Raw genomic sequence first — 12,049 nt, forward strand, 5'->3', positions numbered from 1 at the left:
TGAAACACCTGTCATTTTAGTGTGGGAGGTTTCATGGCTAAATTGGACCAGCCTGGTAGCCAGTCTTCATTGATTGCACATTGCACCAGTAAGAGCAGAGTGTGAAGGTTCAATTAGCAGAGTAAGAGCACAGTTTTGCTCAAAATATTGAAATGCACACATTATGGGTGACATACCAGAGTTCAAAAGAGGACAAATTGTTGGTGCACGTCTTGCTGGCGCATCTGTAACCAAGACAGCAAGTCTTTGTGATGTATCAAGAGCCACGGTATCCAGGGTAATGTCAGCATACGACCAAGAAGGACGAACCACATCCAACAGGATTAACTGTGGACGCAAGAGGAAGCTGTCTGAAAGGGATATTCGGGTGCTAACCCGGATTGTATCCAAAAAACATTAAACCACGGCTGCCCAAATCACTGCAGAATTAAATGTGCACCTCAACTCTCCTGTTTCCACCAGAACTGTCCGTCGGGAGCTCCACAGGGTCAATATACACGGCCGGGCTGCTATAGCCAAACCTTTGGTCACTCATGCCAATGCCAAATGTCGGTTTCAATGGTGCAAGGAGCGCAAATCTTGGGCTGTGGACAATGTGAAACATGTATTGTTCTCTGATGAGTCCACCTTTACTGTTTTCCCCACATCCGGGAGAGTTACGGTGTGGAGAAGCCCCAAAGAAGCGTACCACCCAGACTGTTGCATGCCCAGAGTGAAGCATGGGGGTGGATCAGTGATGGTTTGGGCTGCCATATCATGGCATTCCCTTGGCCCAATACTTGTGCTAGATGGGCGTGTCACTGCCAAGGACTACCGAACCATTCTTGAGGACCATGTGCATCCAATGGTTCAAACATTGTATCCTGAAGGCGGTGCCATGTATCAGGATGACAATGCACCAATACACACAGCAAGCCTGGTGAAAGATTGGTTTGATGAACATGAAAGTGAAGTTGAACATCTCCCATGGCCTGCACAGTCACCAGATCTAAATATTATTGACCCACTTTGGGGTGTTTTGGAGGAGCGAGTAAGGAAACGTTTTCCTCCACCAGTATCACGTAGTGACCTGACCACTATCCTGCAAGAAGAATGGCTTAAAATCCCTCTGACCACTGCGCAGGACTTGCATATGTCATTCCCAAGACGAATTGATGCTGTATTGGCTGCAAAAGGAGGCCCTACACCATACTAATAAATTATTGTGGTATAAAACCAGCTGTTTCAGTTTCATTGTCCAACCCTTGTATTTCTGTGCGTGGATGTTTGCAGCTGGTGCCAACTGTTCCCTCTGTAGTCTATGTGCGTTACTGACTTATTGCAAGTAATTCTTTATTAATCCCCACAAGTGAATTAGTTCAGTGAATTAATGTAGTTTTGTCCGGTGTTATGTAGTAATGTCAATATTTAAGCTGTTGTTATTAGCATGCTGCACCTTGCTAACTTTTTATCCGTGAGCACATGCAGTGTAATTGGTGAGATGCTTCAGTTCTTTGTTTTGCTTTCTTGCTGTGCTTTTATCAGTAAATATTTTAAATATTTTGAGTTTGATATTGCCTGCTTAATATGATGTCTAAGTCATATTACTTTGTGGTAAAGTTAACTTATCCGTTGTGGTAGTTAATAAGCTCCTGCAGTGAGTTTATGACCAGCAGGTGTCACTGCTGTACTTCGTATCTAATAAGTATTCTGTAAGTGAATTAATATGGTTTCATTTCTGTTATGATTTAGACCACACCCTTATGTTCACATCCTTCCATCTTCATCATGTCTGTACAGTTGCTCTAACTGCTAATTAAGGATTCAAAGAAAACTCTACCTCTAGTTTATGTCCTGACCGACACCCAGTGGCGAGCGTAATTCATCCTCCAGCTTTGCATTATTCTGTGGATCCTTATCTACATTTTTGGTCCTTTGAGCTGGATCAGGACACTTACCACTGTTTCACCATGCAATCCAGACAGGATCCAGCAGTTAGACCAAAGCGGCAAACCCACCCACCTGCATATTTACAGGATTATTATACCAGTTATGTGGGCCGGCAACATCAGCCTTCATTTGAGCATGGAGGTGCACACGATACTCCTGAATGTGATGACCGCTGGTACTCATCTCCAGAGGGAGCTGCCAAGATGGCAGCCCTCAACCCCTCTTTCAGCACACTGAGGTGCCTCAAAGCTCAATGGGAAATTACAGTAGATGAGTGGGTTGGCTCCCCAAAAAAAGACAGCTGCTGAACCACTGCAGTTGGAAAGCTTACCAGGAGAGCACTTCAAAGATCATTCAAGAGTATCTCCACATCCCAGACAGTCAGAGCAAACCTCTGTACCATACCACTCAGAGCTGGAGTGGCTAAGAAGAGAGAGAGCTGAGTTTGAGCAGTCTAAAGGAGCTGTTCATGGCGAGTTGGCTGAGCTCAGGAAATTAAAGGAAGAGATGAAGGTGATGATGGGACCCATCCACCAGAGCACAGCAGCTTTGCACCAGAGGCTTAGAGCCCTACCACTGGTATATGTACCGCCACCTTGATGAGGAGGAGGAATGGCGTGATCCTCCGCCTTGCCCTGATACCGAAGAAGTAGCTGAGCCTTCTTTACCAACCCGGACAGTTCTGACCAGGCTGGAGACTCTGATGAGTGATCTACGGGTTGTAAATAATCAGGGCAAGCTTTCACTCCCATCACCTAACACAACTCACTTCAGATACAGAAATCCAAGGGTGCTATCACAACTGGAGAGGGAGAGGTGGAGTGAAGCTGAGTATCAGCCCCCATCTTATCCACTTCACACTGGAGTAGGACGAGCACAGTTCTGTGCACCCACCACCACACAAGAGACTATGCTGACAGATGGTCAGGGGTCACCAGGGTTGGAATTCCTGGATCCGATTCCAGTTCTGCAGCCTCCTTATAGCTTTCCAGCTTTAACTGAACAGACCTACAGAGGTCCAAGACCGAACATTCCCTACTTCAGCAGACGAGACCCCAGTGAATTTGCTCGGCTGAAGATTGCCTTAATCAATCTGTTAACTCCTGATAGCACAGAGTTGTTCAAATACCAGATTCTGGTTGACCACCTCAAGCTCGAAGAAGCCAAACTTATTGCAGATTCATATTTGAACTCTGCTACACCCTACTCAGATACCATGGAGGCTCTTAAAGAGAAGTTTGGCCAGCCACATCAGATTGCACTGAATAAGATTGCCAGTATAATGGATTCTCCAGATGTTTGCCAAGGTGACTCAGTGGCATTTCAGAAGTTTGCTCTCCAAGTGCAATCCCTGGTAGGCTTGCTCAGAACTTTGGGCCCAGATGGTGACGCGGAGTTAAAATGTGGATCGCATGTAGCACGCCTGCTAAGTAAATTATCAGTAGATCAGCGAGCAGTAGATTTGACGAGCTATGTTCCGTAACCCAAACACAATCTACACCCTAGTAGATTTTGCTGAATGGCTGCAGTATGAAACCTGGTGTCATAATTATGATGGTCATAATTTTGGAGCAGGAACCAAAGACAAATAAGGTCACCAGAGGAAGAGGGTTACCACTATACTGCATTGATTCAAGGACAGTTCCATTCCCGTTCCCTCAGAGAAGAAGGGCACCAAAGCAAAACCTTATTGCCCCTTCTGTGAAAGCACTCTGCAATTTCTTAGTCAATGTTCTGCTATTCAGAAGTTGACAAAGGACCAACTGTCCCAGTGGATAAAAGAACACAATAGATGCTGGCGCTGTGCTAGATCTCATCATGCAGCCCAGTGTGATCTCCAGAAACCATATAGCCTCTGTCAGGGGAAACATCTTCAGGTGCACCATGATGTAAACACAAGAGAGAACAAAGGAACCACGAAAGAGGAGAGTTGCCTTATCAGTACCACTACCGACATGCTATACCTCAACAAGCCACTAGAGGCAAGCAGAGTCTTGCTAAAGGTGGTCCAAGTCACTCTGCATCATAAACCAAAGCCTCAAGACATATGCTCTACTCGATGATGGCTCAGAACGCACGATGCTCCTTTCTTCTGCTGCCCAAAACCTTGGCCTGCAGGGAACCCCAGAGATTTTGGATCTGAGAACTATAAGGCAGGATATTCAAACATTGAGAGGTGCCTACATTTTGTTCCATATCTCTCCTTCCTTCAGCAGCCGTAGCCGCTTTGCTGTGCATGGAGCTTTTACTGCAGATCGCCTGGGTCTAGCAGAACAATCCTACCCCATTGACAAGCCTTCGAAACCGGTTCAAGCACCTATTTGCTCTGCCTCTACATTCTTTTAAGAATGCACAGTCTTTGATTCTCATAGGAATGGACAACCCTCATCTCATCACCCCTATTGAAGCAGTGCGATTGCGTCCACCAGGTGCACCTGCTGCTGTCAGAACTAGACTAGGCTGGACTCTACAGGGACCAATGAGAACAGCAGGCAGTGGTCTTCAACACCAACAGTGTTTGTTTACAGCTGTCACCCACCCAGGTACTGAATTACTGAGAAATGTGGAGAGACTGAAACAGGCTGACATCCTTCCCTACCGGAATGAGAAGGCAGTAACTCGCTCCAAACTAGACAAAGAGGCTGTGGTCCTGTGTTGGAGAAGGGGACAACATGTGTGTGTGTGGATGGGATTTTCCGTTATACTACTCCACTGTTACGGAAGAAAACCATGCCTATTGTCAAAGCCTCCCCTGAATCAGTGATGTCCAATCTGCAGCATAATGAGAGGAAATTCAGCAAGAACCCAGAGATGGCTGCCATATACCAGGAAGAGATTCAGCGGCTGGTTCGGGCTGGTGCTGTGGCAAAACTCAATCCCCAAGAGACTGAAACAAACGGTGAGTCATGGTTCATCCCTCACTATACAGTATACCATAACAACAAAAATAGACTTGTGTTCAACTGTTCTCACCAACATGAAGGTCTCAGCCTCAATGACTTCCTGCTACCTAGACCCACCCTTGGTACATAACGTCTAGGAGTTCTGCTCCGATTTCGTGAACATGCCATCCCCATCAGTGGGGACATCAAAGGGATGTTTCACCAGGTTCGCCTTCAACCGGAAGATAGACCCCTCCTGAGGTTTGTGTGGTGGGACCAAGTCAGAGACCGATCACCAGACGTCTATGAATGGCAGGTGCTCTCCTTTGGCACTACTTGTAGCCCCTGCTGTGCCACAAATGCCCTCAAGCGTCATGTCACTGACCACAGCCAGGATGGAGAGGATGTGAGGTTTTCTGTAGAACAGTGCTTCTATGTCGACAATTGTCTACAGAGTCTACCATCCACAGAGGAAGCAAGAGCCTTAGTTGACAAGTTAAGAGCACTGCTCCTTTCTGCAGGATTTGACCTTCGTCAATGGGCAAGTAATACAGCAGAGGTGATCAGTCACCTACCACCAGAAGCTCATTCTTCTACTACGGAGCTCTGGCTAGCACAGGACAAGTCTGACCACTTTGAAAGCACACTTGGACTTAGCTGGAACATCCAGAAAGACCTCCTAGGATACAAGCACAAGCCCCTAAATTATGAGTTGTTGACCACGAGGAACATCTGCAAAGTTCTTGCCTCACAGTATGATCCCCTGGGTTACATGCTGACATACACCACCTGTGCCAAAGTGCTAGTCCGTCACCTTTGGGACAAACATCGAGACTGGGATGACCCACTGCTTCCCCCAGACTTACAGCAGTTATGGCGGCAATGGGAAGGCGAACTCCATCTGCTGCCCCAAATTCACTTCCCCAGGCATTATACTCCTGCAGTTGATGATTCTTCAGTCCCCAGCGGACAAATACATATCTTCTGTGATGCCTTGGAGAAACGTATGGATCAGTTGTATACCTCAGGACTGAGGATAGGGATAGGGAAGGTGAGATCCACCTATGCTTCCTCATGGCTCGCTAACGGGTGTCCCCATGGCATCAAATGTCCGTACCTCGGTTGGTGCAATCTGCAGCCCTAACAGGAGCCCAGCTGGCTAAGCTTTTAAACACAGAACTCACCCTGAAGATCTACACCACCACATTATGGACAGATTCCACCACAGTTCTAAGGTGGATACTTTCAGATTCATGTCGCTACAAAGTATTTGTGGGCACCCGAGTGGCTAAGATTCAAGACCTAACAGATCCACAGTCTTGGTATTATGTCGATTCAGCCAATAATCCAGCTGACGACATTACCCGGGGCAAGACCTTACAAGCATTGACCGAGCCGAGCAGATGGAACCAAGGTCCCCCTTTCCTCTTTCAAATCCAGGACAACTGGCCTACTCAGCCAACGACCCCGCCAGAGGAGGAACCCTCAGAACTACGAAAGTCAGCCTTTTGCGGTACAGCTTTAACCACAGTATCCTGAAACCCGGAAGATGAGACCTATCAGGACTGGCAGGAACTACTTGAATCCACTGCTAAGAGGCTACAAAGGACAGGCAGGGAATGGAGGAGATCTGACTGCTGAAGACTATCGCAACGTGGAGAAGCAGATTATAAGTAGGATACAAAGTGAAAGTTTTCCTGACGAGATTAAGCTTCTTCTGGGAAAGCCTGTTGCCACTAGCAGCAGACTGTGTGCTTTAGCACCGGAGTTGGCTGAATATGGGGAAATTAGGGTAGACGGCAGACTGAGACATGCAGAGGATATAGAGTTTGGGGCAGTACATCCGATCATTCTAGATCCGCACCACCCATTCACTAAACTGCTGATACAGGATTATGATTGACATCTATGCCATCCCGGTCCTGAGCGACTGTTTGTAGACATTCGCATAGGCTTTTGGTTACTGCAAGGCAGAGAAGCTTATTGACGTCATCAGTCCAAGTGGGGTGCAAGATGCTGACAGATAATATGTACATAGAACACAATAAATAGTGGAATAGTGTACATTGGGTGCCTAAAGGTCCTCCAGTCAAAGTGGGAGACACCAGCAAGAGTGATGGAGAACTGCGCAGAACCTTCAAGCTCCCAAGGCCTTTGGTATAGAAGGCCCTGAGGTTTAAGCAGATAGGGCAAGTGGAAAGGGTGTGTGTTATATATGGTCATGTTTAAAACATTTGAATATGCGTTTCGATGAGGCTCGTTTGTCAGACTGCCTTTTCAAAATACCAGTCTTTAAGCAGGTATTAAACATACTTCTTACTAAGCCCACATTTCTGTATTAAAAATTTTTTTTTATTGGACTGATGTTTTCTAATCTTAAATGTTGTGTTTACATTAACTGTAAGCAAAACTGTAAGCATAATTAACAGAAATAAAGGCTTGAAAACATCAGTCTGTGCGTAATAAATCTATATAATGTGTTTCACTTTGTAAAATGAGTTACTGAAGTAAATGAACTTTTCAATAAGATTCTAATTTATTAAATTTGATGATAAACACTTCCAGTGAAAAGTTTAGACACACCTTCTCATTTAGTAGTTTGTCTTTAATTTTATTCCTGCCTCTGGGAACATCTTCAAGACTGTTAAAAAACCATTCAGGTGACTCATTCAAAAAATGCTAAGTGTGCAAAGATCTATTCTAAGCAAATGGGGGCTATTTAGAAGAATCTAAAATATAAAAGATGTTTTGGGTTATTTCACATATAACTCAAAACATGTTTTTGACCATAGCTTTTTATTTTGTATATTAATGATATTTCTGAAGTTTAAAAAATATTACACTTCATTCTTATTGCTAATGATACGAATATATTTTGTTCTGGAAATGATTTAAAAATTATCATAGAACATATGGTTTTTGAAATGTCTAAACCTAATAGGTTTAAGGATAATAAATTATCGATAAATTGGAATAGAACAAAATGTATGATTTTTGGTAACAGAGAAATAGACGATTAGAAGTTGTTTTGGATCAAAAGCTGAACTGTAAATCTCATAGTGAATATATAAAACAAAAACGATATAAAAGTATTGGACTTCTAAATAAAGTAAAAACGCGTGGAGCGTTATTAACAGTCCAGACTTGATATTATTCATTAATTGTTCCAAATGTAACCTATTGTATAGAGGTACAGTATGGGGCAACACATATTTATATTAACCAACATTAAACCTCTGTTTGTGATTCAAGGAAAGCTATGAGAAATTAATATAAAGTATATGATAATAGAGAACATACTGATTAATTGTTTCTTCAGTCAAATACCCTGAAATTAAGGGTTAATTGTTAATTTACAAATGTTGTTAGTCATGTTTAACGTCAGAAATGGATTTTTGACAATTAATTTACAAAAGTTCTTTGTTTTAAGATCAACTGATAGAAAAAACGGCAACGCAATGAATGCCACAATATTTTTGGAAAAGGGTTTAAAACAATTTATCATGGCCTCATTGTTTTACATGACAAAAACCTGCCATCTTAATAGGGATGTGTAGAATTTTGATTGCCACTGTATGTATATTTGTACCCGTATGTATAATCTTGACCAAGTGTAGATTAGAGAAAATCTACAATTATTTCAAACTTGTGAATCCAACTCTTGTTTTTTAAAATCATCGCAGTTGCATGTTGTATCCCCAGAAAAAGAACGCTCAAAATAATTAGGATGTTAATGCCCATGATGAGAGCATGTAAAGTTTATACTAGCACTCTACACAGTTAGTGGTTAGATGAATATCCTGTTGGTGTGTAAAGGCCTGAGTAGATTATTGACCTACTCTTAATATGATTATTTAAATTCCTTAAAATTAATGAATGGGAAATAAACTGTTTCCTGTAAACACGTCTTTAATTAACATTAATTTCAGTTTAATCACAAAAGAATTCATTCCAAATTAAGGCGCTCTTAATTTTTCATTTCCTAAAATACACAATTTGTTTCATCTGCTTTCTTTGTATAAGAACACAGAGTGATTCCCAAAGGCTTAGCCCTTCTTCCTGTTGGACTTCAGAACCGCCTGCTTTGATAATCTGCCTGTCCTGGTTAATATTTTAGAAGAAGACAAACAGTGTTGTTTGTTGTATTGGCCAATGCTGTGTGTGTAATGGAGTGACTAACATCACAAGCACCAGAAATCACCCTAAAACAGTGTGTTTTCTTCAGATTTGGCCCTATCTGTCAGGAGACATGCACTCACCCTCTGACTGTTTCCCATAAGCCACTCCGTGTGAGTGGATGCTGTACGCTCCATTTGCCATGTTTCTGAAAGTGACGACAATTGTCTCCCCCTCCTCGGCCCTCAGCGTGGGTCCAAGCAGACCTGCAGAGAAACATAGGCTCAAGTGTCTTTATTTGGATTTGTGAGCAGTTATGTACTGTGATGCAATATGGAAACAAGCTGGGACAAATATGGACCCTGTCAGACTTTCTGGATACTTACTAATGATTTGATTGTGGTAGAAAAGAGAAAAATTTAGTTCCGTATTTTCTTTTTGCGTCAACGTATACAGCTACACATTGGTGCAAATAACTGCATTGTATTATTTTTATGTTTTTTAGTACTTTTTGAAGAACAGTCCTGGAAAGAAATTAGTATTTTGGTACAAATTAGTGAACAAAGAGAGGAAATCCATAAATGCAAGAGGTGTTTTAACACTATTTGCATTATGTGGCGCATCATCAAATATGTGATAGAAGGGTTCCCCAACAAAATGCATTTTGAAAGCTCTGCTTGAGAGATGGAGTCAAACATCGATATATCAAATTCCTTTTTGTGTTACGTCACCAGATGAACACATTTTACAGTGCAGCAAAAATGTATTTTCACCCTTACATATTTCTTTCGTTTTTGATTTGTTGTCACACCTGAACGTTTCAGATCATCAAACAAATTTTACAACCAGACAAAGACAACCTGAAGAATTTCATCCTCATGCAGGTCCTGAAGATGCAAAGAAACTCCAGACCACATTGGGCCAGGCTGGTTTGGATAACTACAGTATTTACATTAACAAATTAAATCATTTGAAAACTGCTTTTTGTATTTACTAGGTTATATTTTTAAGGTGTTCAAATTTATTGGATGATCTAAAACATTCAGGTGTGACAAAAACATAAGAAATCTGTAAGAGAGCAAACACTTTTTTACAGCTCTGTAATATTCCCCCATCCTTGCACCACATGACCTTATCCGTATAAAGGTTTTCTGCAGACCACCAGGGAGATTCAATGACCTTCCACTAAGGAAAATTAATGAAAAGAAATGTTTCTGTTATGGTAATTGACTTTTGAGGCCATGTATTTGCATGATCAAGGCTTGGCGAACAGCTTTTTCATATAAACCTCAAGCCACACTTACCTAACCAAGGTGGATGAGGCTTAGCCTGGCGGAAGTCTTTGTCATACTCTCTAAAGACCACTTTCTTGTAGGTGGAATCCAGCCTGAGCAATGGTAGAAAAACACACCATAGGTCAGTATACTATTGGACATAGTTTTTGGATTAGTCTGTAATATTTTGACTGCATAACAGTTTATTCTGTTTTGTACTTACAATGACGCCCTAAATGTCCCTAAAACTCTTTAAAGTTTAGTGAATGGCAATGGATGCTTATATAAGAGTAGGTTTTCAAACTGTAGCTCTTGCATTTTAGCTTATTTTTGATAAATAAATAATTGCAGCACTTTCTTTTACACCTCAATTCTTAGATTGGTAATAATGTATTATTATAAAAATGTAATAACTGGATATTACAAAACAATTTCTACTTCATGCCCTGGTAGTAAAAGGCTGAGAACAATTGTGTTGTTGTTTGGCAGTAAAAACCTGTTGGTTAATATTAGGTTACTGAATTACAAAGCTTATTTATATACATTACTTGTTTATAAATGTATAAATATTACCTTAAAGTGATCACTTTGCCTTCCAAGTTTTTCACAGTATTACATTTATTAATTACAAAATATTACAAAATTAATGCAATTTACATTAGGCTCAGTGCCTCTCATATTACTGCACCTGGTACTAACAGGCAATTACACGTAAAAATGTTGGTAATTACATGGTAATTACTGGAATTTGAAGTGTTTCCTGATAAAAACTCTATATATACATAATTATGTTGTGTGTTAATTTTTCTCTTCCATTTGCATTGTAATGTCTTAACAGGACCAAATGATTAGTAAATCCAAGAAACGTAGAAAACTATATTTTACTTTTCCATTGCTAATGACCCAAAGTTCCTGGAACTGAAGATACAAAATATATTTTTTTGTATTATCAAAGCATATATTGTAACTATTACATGTCTAAAATGAGCGTGTTTCAAAAGAGCAAAGAAAAAAAGATAGATTAGGACTGCTAAGAGAAACAAACAAGGACAACGTGGACTGTTTTAGTAAAAATGTGCTAAATAACAGAGTTTTGAGACATCTTGAATTAGATTACACGACTGAAACAATGCATATGATACAGACAAATAGGCAGAGCAACACAATTCTTACTTTTTAAGATAAATTTCTAGCAAACCTGTTTGTGTCATTGCCAGAATAGTTCCAGTCTATGCCAACAGCAGCAATGTAGTAGTGTCTCTCCTTGGATCTTTGCAGGTCCGCTTTAACATCTAGGACAGCCAGAAGAACTAGGATGGGCAGGAGACCGTGAGCTCCAGCGCAAGGACAGAGCTTCATGTCTGACATCAATCCGCCAGATGAAACTGCTCTGTTCTCCAGGTCTGGAAAGTTGTGATCTGACAGAGAGCTGTGCTCTGTTTTATCTGTCACTGACACACACACTAACACACACTCATACACACGTCTGTTTCCAAACATTATGTACCAGGGCAATGAACTGTGCCTCAGCATATTTTTTTTCCCTCTTGTAATTGAAGCCGCATGTGTTTTATCTTGAATCATTCCTGAGGTTGTACCCATTCTCATCCTTACTCTAAAAGTGTTATGAGAATCAGTGTTGAAATTGTTATCTCCTATTTCTCTGACCTCAGAATGTCCCTGGGAAGTCAGCCCGCAAACACATGCTGCAAATCAAGAATGGGGCATTTCTCCATACTGCTTGGGTGTAAAGTGGAGGCAGAGAGCCCACATGTTTATTTGTACATATGAATCAGACTTATGCGAAATAAACAACTATTTGAGCTCTAAACATTTTGTCCATGTAAA

The 12,049-nt window shown here is 41.5% G+C and overlaps 1 protein-coding gene across 1 annotated transcript in view; it reads right to left on the bottom strand.

Annotated features, from left to right (window-relative positions):
- Positions 1-11,597, bottom strand: part of f5 (coagulation factor V) — a 52,352-nt gene extending 40,755 nt beyond the window's left edge. Inside the window, exons 1-3 of the mRNA XM_047371589.1 lie at positions 11,400-11,597; positions 10,232-10,314; positions 9,071-9,193 (exon numbers count right to left, since the gene is read on the bottom strand). Coding sequence (XP_047227545.1) covers positions 9,071-9,193; positions 10,232-10,314; positions 11,400-11,569 — 376 coding nt within the window. The 5' untranslated portion in view covers positions 11,570-11,597. The remainder of the gene's footprint in view (positions 1-9,070; positions 9,194-10,231; positions 10,315-11,399) is intronic.
- Between the last annotated feature and the right edge of the window lie 452 nt (positions 11,598-12,049).

The sequence above is a fragment of the Girardinichthys multiradiatus genome, chromosome 7, assembly GCF_021462225.1.
Source record: "Girardinichthys multiradiatus isolate DD_20200921_A chromosome 7, DD_fGirMul_XY1, whole genome shotgun sequence".
In the NCBI taxonomy this organism is placed as follows: domain Eukaryota; kingdom Metazoa; phylum Chordata; class Actinopteri; order Cyprinodontiformes; family Goodeidae; genus Girardinichthys; species Girardinichthys multiradiatus.